The sequence below is a fragment of the Sorex fumeus genome, unplaced genomic scaffold (assembly GCF_029834395.1).
Source record: "Sorex fumeus unplaced genomic scaffold, SorFum_2.1 ptg000002l, whole genome shotgun sequence".
NCBI lineage: Eukaryota > Metazoa > Chordata > Mammalia > Eulipotyphla > Soricidae > Sorex > Sorex fumeus.
Genome location: NW_026606059.1, coordinates 60,455,964 through 60,470,639, shown reverse-complemented (window position 1 = coordinate 60,470,639; position 14,676 = coordinate 60,455,964). Strand labels below are relative to the sequence as shown.

The following is a 14,676-nucleotide window of genomic DNA, read 5'->3' as shown; positions in this document are numbered from 1 at the left end:
TCTCACCAAAGTATCCCCAGTTTTCCTCTTGCCACACCCCCTCCTCAGAAGCTTGTCTCTATGCCAGATACTTTCCATCTCTCTCTTTGTCTCTGTCTCTAATTGTCTGTCTGTCTGGCTGTCTGTTCTATCCTATTGGGCATTATGGTTGCAATACAGATGCTGAGAGGCCATCATGTTTGGTCCTTTACCTACTTTCAGCACACAGTTCTTACCCACAATGATCATTTCCAACTATTATTGCCATAGTGGTTCCTTCTCTTTCCTAACTGCCTTCTCCCCCCACAGCACCTGAGGCAGGCTTCCAACCATGGACCAATCCTCTTGGCCCTTGTTTCCACTGTCCTTGGATATTAGTCTCATATTATGTTATTTTTTTATAACAGACAAATGAGTGCAGTCTTTCTATGTCTGTCCTTCTGACTCATTTCACTTACGTGATACTCTCCATGTCCATCTATTTATAGTTGAATTTGGTAGCTTCATTTTTCCTAACAGTTGCATAATATTTCATTGTGGTGATGTACCATAGTTTCTTTTACCAGTCATCTGTTCTTGGGCTGTCAGGTTGTTTCCAGATTCTGGCTATTGTGAATAGAGCTGCAATGAACATTGAAATGCAGGTGACATTTCTGCTGTGTGTTTTGGGGCCCCCAGGCTTTATTCCAGAGGTGGTATTGCTGAGTCATATGAAATCTCAATTTCCAGCTTTTTTAGGAATGCTCAAATTGATTTCCAAAAAAGGCTGAACCAGTCGGTATTCCCTCAACAGTGAAGGGGAGTTGCTTTCTCTGTGCATCTGTGCCAACATTGGTTGCTCTTGTTCTTTTTGATGTGTGCCATTCTGTGTTGGAAAATGGTTATCTCATTGTTGCAGCTCCCTGATGACTTGCAATGTAGAGCATTTTTTCTTGTGTCTTGGCTTTTTTTTTTTTTTAAGGAATTTTCTGTTCCTTCTCCCCATCTTTTGTTGGAGTTAGATTTTTTTTTTTTCTTGTAAAGTTCTACTAGTGCCTTATAGATCTTGGACATTAACCCCTTATCTGATGGGTATTGGTAAAGGGCAAAAGATTCATGTGATCTGAAGAGAAGCCAGAGCTTATCTGATGGGTATTGGGTAAATTTTTTTGCCCCATCTGTGGACTCTTTGTTTCTTGGTCACCATTTCTTTTGAGGTGTAGAAGCTTCTTAATTTAATGTAGTATCATTTGTTTATATTTGTTTTCACTTACTTGGCCCGTGGTGTTTTATCCTTGAAGATTCCTTTAGCTGCCATGTCATGTAGGGTTCTGCCCACATTTTCTTCCATTTATCTTATGGATTCAGGTCTGATTTTAAGATCTTTAATCCATTTTTTATGTGGCTTTTGTGCCTGGTATTAGATGGAGGTCTGAATTCATTTTATTTCATATAACTGTTTAGGTTTTCCAACAACACTTACTGAAGAGGCTTTCCTTGCTCCACTTCATATTTCTTGCTCCTTTATCAGATGATCATATATTTGAGGGTCTGTGTCAGAATATTCAACTCTATTCCATTGATCTGCAGATCTATTCTTATTCTAATATCATGCTGTTTTAATTATTACCACTTTGTAGTACAATTCGAAGTTGGGAAGGTGATGCCTCCCATCTTCTCTTTTCCAAGGATGGCTTAGCTATTCGTGGGCATTTATAGTTCTGTGTGGATTCCAAGAGTGTTTGGTCTATTTCTTTGAAATATGTCATGGGATTCCTTAAAGAGACTGCATTGAATCTGTATAATGCTTTGGAGAGTATTTTGGTAATGTTAATCCTCCCAATCCATGAGCAGGGTATGTTTTTTCACTTGGTGTATCCTCTTTTATTTCTTGAAGGAGTGTTTTACTGGTTTTATTTGTATATTTCCTTCACCACCTTAGTTAAGCTGATTCTGAGGTACTTGATTTTCTGAGGCACAATCGTGAATGGGATTATTTTTCTAACGTTATTATTTTTCTTCTCTTTGTGTATAAGAAAGCCTGGACTTTTGGGTATTGACTTTGTAGCCTGCTACTTTACAAGTCAATTGCTTCCTGGAGCTTTAGGATTTTCTAAGTATAGTAGCATGTCATCTGCAAATAGCGAAAGTGTGACTTCTTTCTTTCCTATCTGGTATACTCTTGATATCTTTTTCTTGCCTAACTACTATGGCAAGTACTTCAGAACTATATTGAATAGCAGTGGCGAGAGTGCGCAGCTTTTTCTTGTGCCTGATTTTAGGGGGAAAGCCTTTAGCTTTTCCCCATTGAGAATAATGCTTGCTATGGGCTTTTGGTAACTAAATTAAGGTAAGTTTCTTTAGCTCCCATTTTGTTGAGAGTTTTTACCATGAATGGGTGCTGGATCTTGTCAGGTGCTTTCTTTGCATCTGTTCATATGATCATATGGTTTTTGTCTTTTAAGCTTCCTGTGGCATATTAGATATGCCAAAAACAGTAACAACAAGTCTCACAATTTGTTGTGAGACGTTACTGGTGCCCACTTGAGCTAATCGATGAACAACAGGAGGGCAGTGACAGTGACTTGCCAATGTTAAACCATTCTTGCATCCCCAGGATGAATTCTGTTTGGTTATAGTGTATGGTCCTTTTGATGAGTTGTTGAATTCTATTTGCTGGTATTCCGTTGAGGATCTTTGCATCTGTGTTCGTTTAGGGATACTGGTTGGTAATTTTCTTTTGTAGTGTCTCTGACTGAGGGTGATAAGGTAAAGGTAAAGGCCCTCCCGTTGATCATCGATTTGCTCGAGCGGGCCCAGTAACGTCTCCATTGGAGACTTTGTTGTTACTGTGTCTGGCATATGGAATACTCTCGGTAGCTTGCCGGGCTCTCCGAGAGGGGCTGAGGAATCGAACTCGGGTCGGCCATGTTGGCCGTTTGTAAGGTGAACGCCCTACCCGCTGTGCTATCGCTCCAGCCCGATATTTGCCTCATAGAACCTGGGAGTGTTTCTGCTTCTTCAGTTTTCTGGGACAGCTTGAAAAGGATTGGCCTTTTTATTTATTTCTTTTTTTGCTTTTATTTATTTATTTATTTTAATTGAATCACCAGGAGATACACAGTTACAAAGTTGTTCATGATCAGGTTTCAGTCATTCAATGTTCCAACACCCTTCGCTTCACCAGTGTACATTTCCCACCACCAATGCCCCAGTCTCCCTTCCGCCTCCCACCCACCAGTCTGCCTCTGTTGTAGGCACTCCTCCACTCTTCCCTCCCTCTCTCTCCCTCCCTCCCTCCCTTTCCCCACCCCACTGGGTGCTTTTAAAGATGTGTATTATTTTTCAAAAGATGCTGTTTGTTGAAGACTCACAGAATACAGTCCTTTTGACATTTTAAGAAACTTCTATTTAGGATGCTTATAAATATTTAGGTGTTTCATGGTATATATGGATACATTTTATTTCTTAATGCTCCAATTTCTTTTTTTTTTTGATCTGAAGATTCAGGTTTTTTATTTCTTTTTTTTCAATCTTGATAGAGTTGGATATATCTAAAAACATTTATTTCTTCCTATGTTATCAGAATATTGGCATTTTATGTTAACAGTCACCTCTTTTTTTAAAAATTTTTATTAGTGAAACACCATGAGGTACAGTTGTAGATCTACAAATTAAAAGAATTGGCCTTTTTAAAGGTTTGAAAGAATTCACTCATGAATCCATCTGGGCTTGGGCTTTTTTTTTGTTTTTTGTTTTTAAAAATATCCCTAGACATATCCTAATCAGAATGACAAAAAATGTGAGTATAGAATACTGAGAACAGCAAGGTCAAAGAAGGAAAAAAGGAGCATTCTTAAGATTTATAGCATGAACCTCCCTCCCCCACCCCCAAAACCAAAGATAGTGGTGGTATATAGTGAAAAACTCAATAAATGAAAGCCTTACCAATAATACTTTACTAAGCTCAGCCAGACTCTCATTCAGATTTGAAGAAAAAATACATGACTCTGCCAATGAACAACAACTCAGGAACTTCATAGACTCCGGACCATTGTTATAAGAAGATCTAAATGAATTGCTTTAAGACAAAACAAGCCCCACCAAAGTCCTACATAAAGTTGGCAATAATCTCTTTCAATGTCAGTGAACTAAATGCACCAATCAAGAGACATGGAGTGGCAGGATGGCTTAGAAAACTGAATCCAACACTCTGCTGCCTGCAAGAAACACATTGAACAAGGCAAATACAGACTCAAAGTCAAGGGTTGGAAAACAGTTCTTCAAGCAAGCAACTTTTTTTTTCAATTGATTCACCGTGAGGTACAGTGACAAAGCTTTTAAGTTTGAGTTTCGATCATACAGTCATCCAACACCCATCCCTTCACCAGTGCACATTATCTGTCACCCAAATCTCCAGTAACCCCCCTCCCCCCATTTCACACCTCCCCATGCCTGTGTGCCAGAAAATTTGCATAATACTCTCTTTCTCTACTGAAAATTTTCATAATGCTCTCTTTCTCTACTTTCTTTACTTTCCATATTTTGAGACCAGACCCACCACCTCTCAGTCCTGCCGAAAAGGCAATGCTAGACTATGTGTTTTGTATTGTTTGTTATGGATGCACTACAGTGTTGTGTGGCCGCAAGAGGGACTGCGTGCTTTAGGAATTCTAAAATTTAGATAACTAGGGTCTGAAGAGTTTGCTTAAGCAAGTTGCTTGGGACTGAGGTTTGTTTGTGTGTCTCTGGATCCTGGCCTGTGGGGGCTTAAGTAGCCAGGCCGGGTGTGAATTCGTCTCTGAGTCCTGAGGCGGGGGATGGAGGAGTGCCTACTCCTCCCCCATCCCATGAAACCTGGGGTTTGGCCATGAAACTTGGGGTTTGGTCCCATCGTCACTCGTACCTGGAGCTTATTGCTGGTTTCTAGAAAATGGCGCCTGTCTGAGTTCCCTGGAGGTAGGTGGAGGGATGTCACCTACCCCTGTCTGGAGCAGCCCAACGGAGATGGCCCATTGCAAAGTCCAGGGCCATTTCTATCTTTACAGCAAGTTGCTTGGGACCGAGGTTCATTTGTGTGTCCGCAACTTTATTCTTTTGCACATGATTTCCCCACATTCCCAGAATCGTTTATTGGAGACTGTCTTGCCAGTTGGATTTTCTTGCTGCCTTTGTTGTCAGCTAATTAAACATACTATGTATGGGTTTGCTTCTGAGCCTCTCTTCTCTTCCATTGATCTGTGTCTGTATCCAATAGCATACTATTTTAAGTACTCTGGCTCTGAAATACAGATTGACCCAAGGGAGCCTCTAGCTTTGTTTTTCTTTTTCAAGATTGCTTTCACTTTTCAAAGTCTTTTGTTAGTCATCACTCTGGGAGAGGAAGTTTATGGATGTAGGATTTTGGGCCTAATTTCTTAACATCTTTGGCCCTTTTTTTTTTGTTTGTTTGCATGTTTTTTGACTATAGCTGGCAGTACTCAGAGATTGCTCCTGCTCTGCATTCAGGAATCTCTCCTGGTGGTGTTTGGGGAACCATATGAGATTCTGGGGTTTGACCCTTATAGGCAAACAAGGCAGATGCCATACCCACTGTACTATAGGTCTGGCCCTGTTCCTATGCTTTTTTTGAACCAGGGAGTATGGAGAGCAATGGGAAAGGCGATTTCTACTAAGTGTTATAGTTATTTCCACAAGAGGGAGCTTGAACACTGTGCTTTATTTGAGATGCCCTAAGGTGTTTTAGACAGTGTTAGGTTTACGAAAAAGTTTTTAAGATACCTGTATATTCTATAATAGACTTTTTTAAAAAAATTTTTATTAGTGAGACATCATGAGGTACCGTTGTAGACTTACAAATTTTTGTGCTTGGGTTTCAATTATACCATGATCAAATACCCATCCCTCCACCAGTGCCCATTTCCCACCACCACGGATCCCAGTATCCCTCCCACCCCCCCATCCCACCCTGCCTCTGTGGCAGGGCATTCCCTTTTGTTCTCTCTCTCTTATTGGGTGTTGTGGTTTGCAAAAGAGGCAATGGTGACAATCATGTTTGGTCTATAGTCTACAGTCTACTTTCAGCATGCTTCTCCCATCCTGGGAGGATCCTCCCAACACTCTTTATTTTGTCTTCCCTTCTCTATCTGAGCTCCCTTTTCCCCTAGCATGGCTGGCCTCCAAGCTATGGAGTAAAATTCCTGGTACTAATCTCGGCCATTCTTGGTTGTTTGTCTCCTATTTTGTTAGTTTATGTTCCCCAGATGAATGCAATCTTTCTATGTCTATCCCTTTCTTTCTGAGTCATTTCGCTTATATAATAGACTGTTTTGAGGAAATAAATTCTGACACCTTGATGATAAATTAATAGATTCTGATGAATTGGAGAAGGGCATTTTATTTTCCAATCAGAGCTGTTTTGTGTCATTCAGATAAAATCAGTATCTCTTGTGAATTGCTTAGTTTGCTCCATTTCTTAGGATTTATATTTAATACACTAGACATAATATAAAAACTCCCCCCCCTTTCTCTTTGGTTTGTTGTTTCTTTCTTCTTATAAGAACTTGGACTCACATTGAGCCCCAAAAGGGAAAAATATCTACCAAAGTTGGGGGTAAATTTCTTTTAGGCAATTACGTACTTGACTTCAGGCAATTTAAGTGGGAAAGATAACATTAAATATGGTAGTGGTTCATGAGGAGCAAATAAGGTAGTACTTAAGCACATTTAATAATATGTATCTGGGGGGCTAGAACAATAGTACAGTGGGTTTGCCTTGCACACCTACCTGGGTTTGATCCCTGGCATCCCTAAGTAATATGGTTCCCTGAGTAATTCCTGAGTGCAGAGCTGAGTCAGGAGTAACCCCTGATTACCTGATTATCATCACATGTGATATTCCTACCCTCTCCCCCCAAAAAACCCAACTGTGTATCTATATAGGACCTCTTAATATTGCCTGTTATAATTCTATATAATGTATATGTGTAGTTATCTTTCTAAATTCTTTTATTTTAGCCTTTATGAAGAATCTGCAGAAAATTTGCATCAGTTATCTGACAAGCTTCCTGCTCCTGGTAATATTTTATGATGGTTTTAAATAATTTGTATCTTGTTTTATGCTGCCTATAAATTCAGTCTCTATTCTTACTTCTAACTTTGAAATTCAGTATGGAACATAATTTTTTAATTGAACTTGATATAGAAATGTACTTAACTACTTTAACAAGTATGTTACTCTTAAGACATTATAGTTCTCTTGATGGTTTCCATTTAATGAGATAAAAATAAGAACTGTCTAGTAGTCTTGAAGAAAAATCTTTCCACTGTATATATCTGTTGAACACTATATTTTTTTCTAGAACTTGGGTCCTCTGACCAACAACTGGAATTGTCTAACCAGGATAATTTGGATAACATCTTCAATGGTGTGAAGTAATGGATATATTATCAGTTAGAAAGCTGTATAGTAAAATAACTTTCTGATTCAACTTTTTCAAATGAAATCATTTTTTTTAAAAGGAAAGCCTATTATTTGAAATTGTACGCATCTTATTGTTCTTAAAACTGTTTTCTTTTTCCCTTTGTCTTAAATTTTTCCATCTTTGTTAATCAGTTCATGGCACCTAAAAATTGAGACAATTTGGCATCCACAAATACTTTCAGAAAACTTTCTTTTGTGATTATTTTCATTACTGAAGGTCATTTATTAAGTAGATATTTTCTGTGTTTCTTAGATAACAATCATTGTCCTAAGAATTGAGTGTGAAATGAAGCATACGTGGTTACCATAAGGGACTTTATAGCTCACAGAATAACCCTTATCTTGAAGATAATATTGTAGTGCTAAAGTTCCATAGAAAATAACCGATAAATATATCAGTATTTTTTAATGAAATGTTTTCTGTTCGAATTTTATAGCTACTGTTTTTCCAAGTTAGAATATTTCCATTATTTAATTTTTAAATGATTTTTGTTTTTGTTCCTTAGTATTTTGGTTCTTTAGTAAATTTATAAATTTAAATCTTCACAAAGTTATACTTCTTCCTCAGAAACCAATGATGTTGTCTGTATAATTGAGCCTTCTGAATGTTTCATTGTCCTTTTAAAAGAGAAATAATTTATTTGTGCTAATTCATTCTCTTGTATACAAAATTAAGTGTCAAAAAATATAATGAAATTGCATCGTTTCCCCCTTCTGTGCATTAGAACAATAGTATTGATGATCTCAAGAGCAGTGTATGTAATTAACCACTGGCATCAAATTAGCAAGTAATTATGATATAGCTCATTGTTTTCTGGCTTATGCTAGCTATTTCAAGATAATTTGGCTTTAAATCAAATGATAAACAGAAAAAAATGTGAACTTCTAAAGATGTGTATTGTTTTTGAAGAATTCCAAAAATTGTGTTAAGATTCTCTTTTATCATTTAAATACACATTAAATTCAGTTGTTCAGGGTACTCTTTAAAACGTTGCAGATCTGACATCTTTAAAAAAAATTCAAAAGCGGCTTTATCTCTTTCCAGGTAGAGCAATGATAGATATAATACTGTTGCCCTCTGACAGAGATCATCCTAAATTGAAAGACTGTCTACCTGCTATCGGAGCATTAAAACATTTGAGGGAATGGTATTCAGCAAAAATTACAATGGTGGGAAATCAATGTGAAATGTAAGTTTCCTTGATCATAATTGAATAATGTTTGTGTTGTCTGTTTTTATAACATGCTAGTCATTTAATAGAATCACTCTGAAGATTTTTGAATCTGTTAAGGTAGTTTTATGCTATACTGTGATTAGAGATTTATCTATTGAAAATAATTTAGATTTATTTTTTGTTTTTCTTTTCTGTTTGGCATTTGAGGCCATACTCAGTGGTGTGCATGGCTTATTCGTGGCTCTGTGGTAAGGGAGGTGCTTGGGAGACCATAGGATCAAACCCTGGTTGGCTGTGTGCAAGGCCATAGTGTACCCATTGAACTATCTCTCCAACCCCAAGAATCTAGATTTTTCTGATTTCATTCTTCATATTTCTGAGATATATAAATTTTTGGTGAATGGTATTTATGCTATTTTATAACTATTCTTCAGCATCATTTCTCCAAACTCATCATATGCTTTATTTAGTTTTAATTAATTTTCTTTCTTTTGTTTTTTGGCCCCACTTGGTGATACTCTGGGTTTACTTCAGGCTTTATACTCAGGGATCACTCGTGGCAGTGTTTGGGAATTGAACCCAGGTTGACTGCATGCAAGCAAACACCTTACCCACTGTCCTATCCTTCTGACGCTTGTGTGCTTTTTAATAGACTTGTGTTATTTAGTGGGCGGGCTGGAGCCATAGCACAGCGGGTAGGGTGTTTGCCTTACACGCAGCTAACATGGCTGACCGAGTTCGATTCCTCCGCCCCTCTCGGAGAGCCTGGCAAGCTACTGAGAGTATCTCGCCCGCACAGCAAAGCCTGGCAAGCTCCCCGTGACATATTCTGTATGCCAAACACAGTAACAAGTCTCACAATGTTCCTGGGCCCACTCGAGCAAATTGATGAACAACGAGAGGACTGTGACCGTGACTATTTAGTGGGCACTATAATAATCCCATTGGTAGATGAATAAACTAGACTTATAATGTTATATTTGATTTTTGTTTAATGTGCCAGGAAAGAAATAGAAACTTTTGTATTTTATTATATTTTAGTATGCATCAGTTGTTGGTTTAAATTTTGATCCTTACCGTAAGTATTCACACTAGATTCAATAAATCCCACTTATTTATTGATTTGTGTATGTGGCTCCCAGGCAGTACTTAGGGGGTTCTGGCTCCACTCCCAGAATTATTCATCCCAACTATATAAGCTAGTGGGCTCAGGGATCAAGCCTGGGGTTTGTGCATAGAAGCACAAAGAGTTGTGTTTGTGTAAGTCCCTACCAAATTCCCACCGCGTGATTTTTATCTTGTTATTTAATAACTTTATGCTTTTATGCTGAGCTCACCAGTAAGTAAGGGTGAGTTCAGATGAGTTTTGTCTTTTTCATTGAAATACTAGGAGAATTAGAGTTGCCAATAGTCATGCTTGTCTTAATAAATACTCATGGAATTCTATATAAAACTCTATGGGAACAATTCAGGAGAATAATCATCGTTTGGGTTTTTTTGTTTTTTTTGCTTTTTGGGTCACACCCGGTGATGCACAGGGGTTACTCCTGGCTCTGTGCTCAGGAATTACCCCTGGCAGTGCTCAGGGAACCATATGGGATGCTGGGAATTGAACCCGGGTCTGCCGAGTACAAGGCAAACGCCCTACCCGCTGTGCTATTGCTCCAGCCCCAATAATCCATCTTTTGAAGATAAAGAACTGATACTCAGTTTGGGTGGATACACGTTATATACCTGACACATTTAAGCCCAGAAATGGTCAGAAGAAAGTCTTTCTTCTTCTTCTGTAGTATTAAGGGCAGTTACTCCTAATCATAGGGATGCTGGGATTAAATGAACATGTGATAGTAACTCACTTGGAGTTGGACTTAATGGATGTTCTGTCGTATTTTAAAAAATGAGGTAAAGTAGATAAAAGCAGTAATAAAAGCTCCATTTTGCTGCTTAGGCTTTTGTAGTTAGCTCTAATTGTTGAATCTAGGTAAAATAATGTTCCTATACTTAATTAGCATAATTTTTCATTTATAGAAATTGTCAGAAAATTGCAGAGTACCTTTCTGCTAATATTGTCTCTTTAGAACATCTCAGAGATATTATTGACTCAAAGGAGTTATGGAGGGGAAAGATTCAGATATGGGAGAGAAAGGTAAGTGGTTTTCTTGGTTATTATAGTTGCAAAGCAATCCTTTCAACTTCATTTAGATGAAAATGGACCTTTTGAACAGCACTGTGTAGCTAGGATTTCCTGAAGTGATGAAATATTATATATATGTATACATATATACATGCATATATATTATATATGCTAATACAGTTGCCCACAAACCTTGTATTTATACGGAGAATCTTACAGTGACTACTTTAATTGAAAAATAGAACTTTTTCTGATTTGAATTCATTTTTAATGGGGTAGTCACTAGGATTATGGTTTGGTAGCTGAAATTCCAACAAATAACTTTAAAAAAAAAACACAGAATTTTGACATGTGCTGAGCTCATATTGATTATCCAAGTTGCTTTATGTTATTTTATGTGTGAAATAGTAGCGAATTGCCAAGAATATATTATCATCTGTAACAAACATTAGTTTAGGTGCCCAGCTGTGCCCTACTAACCAGCACTCTTATTTTGAACAGTTGTTTTTATCCTTGAAAGATTCCAGATCTTTCAATTACAGTATGACAATATTAGGTTAGATTAGTTGGAACACTCTAATCTTAAATTTCCATAAAGCTCCTTTCCTATCCTAGCATCTCTTATAATGAATGAATATTTTTGTGGTTTTTATGAGTTCTGTCCCCATTTTGAAATAAGTGTTCCTAGTATTTTTATATTTTGTATCTAAACAAGACTACAATAAGAAAGTTTTTTAATGCTTGATGAGGGTGGCATGAGAAAATTGGTAATTCCTTGCTTTCCTGTGAAGGTTTATTTTACCAATTACTGAATTTCCCCCGTTTGCAGTAACCTTTAACTGTGGTTTAATAAAAATCCATAAGAAGATAGTGATTAAATGTGTCTGGGTCCATCATGTCAATTTGCTTGTTGGTTTATCCTTATCTTGGGAAGGTTATCAAGTAAAATAAACCTTCAAGTAAACCTCCTCAAATGATTTTAAGACAAACCAGAGCCAACTGAATTAGGTTAGAGAGTAACTTTTTGAATACTTTTTCTGAAGCCACATATTTATATACTTAATGGATAATGGCAGGTTATTATGTTTTTTATACTTTTATGAAAAGGAAATTATTTATTTTTCTGCAGATGATATTTAAAACTGGAAATCACTTAGGGACAGAGGTGGATTGATATTGGTGTTTTGGTGGCAGATATATTGCAGTAACATTAATTGCTTAAAAGAAATACCTAAACATTACCTATTGCAAACCCTGTTACCTTGATAACACAATAAAACGAACACAAAAACTTAGAAATTACTTTTAGGGGGCTGGGACTGAGAATGCCTTTTAGCTTAGAGGCATTATCGTGTTTAAAAATGTTGATTCCAGAGGTACTGCCTTCATTCAAATTCCAGCTCTTTCTTGCTAGTTTTAGTTTTGTGTGACATGCTGGATATTATTTGGCCTTTTTGATGTTTTAGCTCTCTTCATGTACAAAACAGGTACAGTAAAGTAACTGACTCATGGATTTTATGGTGGCGGGGCGGGTAAATTCTGTAAAAACAAATCATGATGTAAACTGTTAGCAATCATGGTTGTTACTATAACTTTTTTAGCTATCTTATGACTGTAGCAGAACTTGATTTCTTCAGTATAAGTTGCTGAAGAAATGTCTTAAGTGATGAACAAAATATGCTCGTTCTGTTTTTGCAAGACTTACAGACTGGTGGGAAGCCAGTTATTGAACAAATATAAGTGAACTCGGTCATTTGTTTCTGTGATTACATAAAATGAACTTAGTTTCTGTAACTAGCAGGCGAGTGACCATGGAAGATTCCCTGTGCAAGTGAAAATAGGAATGGTGTGTATTTACATAGAAGAGCCATACTTTAAACTCAGCAGTTAAAGCTATATTGATCCAACTTCCCTTCCAACATTCGTAGTTCATTAACATGTATTAGTTTTTCACTTTATGATATTTAATTGTATTCTTTTGGCTTCTTTTCAGTTTGGATTTGAAATTAGTTTTCCTGAGTTTTGTTTAAGGGGAATCACACCGAAGAATTTTACTCCATCTGATTTAAATACTTGCTCTCTTGCCAAAAAGAGAGTACTGTTGAAGGATAAGAATATTTTGCCAAAGGTAATTTACATTTAAGCTGCTTTTTGTAATTATCTATTCATGTATCAGTTTTTTCTATATGTTTGAAGTTATAATCTATGCTTATAACTTTAGTTTGTAAAATATGCAAAAGCCTATTTTTTAAAAGATTTGTTTATGGTTTTAATTGCTAACCACTAGAATGTTCATTTTATTGGCAGTAGTTAAATTATTACCCAATTGTAATTTCTTTTTTTTAGGTTTTCCACTATTATGGCCCTGCTTTGGAATTTGTGCAGATGATAAAGTTATCAGATTTACCTTCCTACTATATGTCAGACATTGAATTTGACTTGTATCCTTTTATTTACACATTTGTTTTCAGTTGTGTTTTCTATCTACTAGATCATTTCTTGCTAATGCTCCTCATTTAGACGTTTGACTATGCTGGGTATTGACATTTTTATAAAATAGTTGATACACTTTTGTTGTATTTTTGGGCCACACAAGGTGGTGCCCAGGGATCACAGGGAAGTATATGGGGTGCTGACAATCGAATCCAAGTTGGCCACATGCAAGGCCAGCATCCAACCCTCTATATTATCTTTCCTGCTCGGGATATACTTTAGATGGATATTGTTTCTTATCCTTTTTTTTTTTGTATAGGAGTTCTGCTATTTATTCAGCCATTGATTAGCTGATTGAATTGGGCATGAACTCCACCAGGATATTGTTTCTTAAGAGAAGTCCTGTTACCTGTAAAAATCAAAACTAAACAAAATAAAACCTCATATGCGGTCATTGGTTCTAGGATAGGAAGAGGACATCGTGGTATAGGGTAGGGAGGAAAGAGAAATGTTAACGATCTATAGAGAAAAAAAAAAATTCCTGAAATGTTCAGATGTTTCTCTTGCTATTGGCAGAATGGATATGTAAGGGCCAGTGCTTTTATAAGTTTATATCCGTAAGTAAAAGTAAATGCAATTCATTGTTTGTACACTAACTACTCTATATACCTCTTTCAAGAAAATAATAAGAATTTTTAGGAAAATACCTACACACAGTATATTTCCTATGAAAATATTATTGCCTGGAAATGGAATAGTGGCACCTTTTTGTTCGCATTATAATTTTTATGTTGGTTACATCTGGCAGTACAGACTTGCTCCTGGCTCTACACACAGGGATCACTCCTGGTGGGGCTTGGGAGACTATAAAATCTTATCACACCGAAGGTTGTGTGTTCACGGGCTCACTGGATGGCTCTTTCTCACCGCCTACATTCGGTGCTCTTGAGCCCTGTGTGTGCCTGGATCAGGACGGCTGTTCTTTCTCTCAAGCTTGAGCCCCTCTTGCTCTGACTCTGGATCTCTGGAGCCTGAACTCTCTCGCTTCTGACTCTCTTCCCCCGAGCTTACCGTCTTAGTTTATATAGCAGTCACATAAGGCGGTGACATAGAGGTGGGTTGAATATGACGAATCAACAAAGAGAGATAAGACCACTCCTCCAGGAGATTAACTCAAGGATAAAATCTCATCTACAGAGATTACTCCAGATTACTAGGAGATCCGCTCAAGGGTGGGATCCCAACAAGGGTATGTTCTTCCCTCAGTTAGTAATCTACTTAAATAGTTGTAATAAATCTACTTCTAATATTTCTAGCAATGTCATTCTGTATGAGCACAGTAAGAGATATAAACTTAGTTTGGTTCTTCCTGGGAACATCTCACTATACATTCCACAGTCCTTAGGCCAGGTTAATCTTCCTAGCTCCAGCAGGGTCCTAGTTTCGTCGTTACTTACTTTTGGATCATGACAGCATTTGTCCATGATCATGCC

The 14,676-nt window shown here is 37.2% G+C and overlaps 1 protein-coding gene across 1 annotated transcript in view; it reads left to right on the top strand.

The window, feature by feature from the left end:
• MTBP (MDM2 binding protein) overlaps window positions 1-14,676 on the top strand; it is an 86,235-nt gene that overhangs the window by 6,275 nt on the left and 65,284 nt on the right. Inside the window, exons 5-9 of the mRNA XM_056110582.1 lie at window positions 6,976-7,034; window positions 8,487-8,631; window positions 10,645-10,762; window positions 12,744-12,878; window positions 13,097-13,191. Coding sequence (XP_055966557.1) covers window positions 6,976-7,034; window positions 8,487-8,631; window positions 10,645-10,762; window positions 12,744-12,878; window positions 13,097-13,191 — 552 coding nt within the window. The remainder of the gene's footprint in view (window positions 1-6,975; window positions 7,035-8,486; window positions 8,632-10,644; window positions 10,763-12,743; window positions 12,879-13,096; window positions 13,192-14,676) is intronic.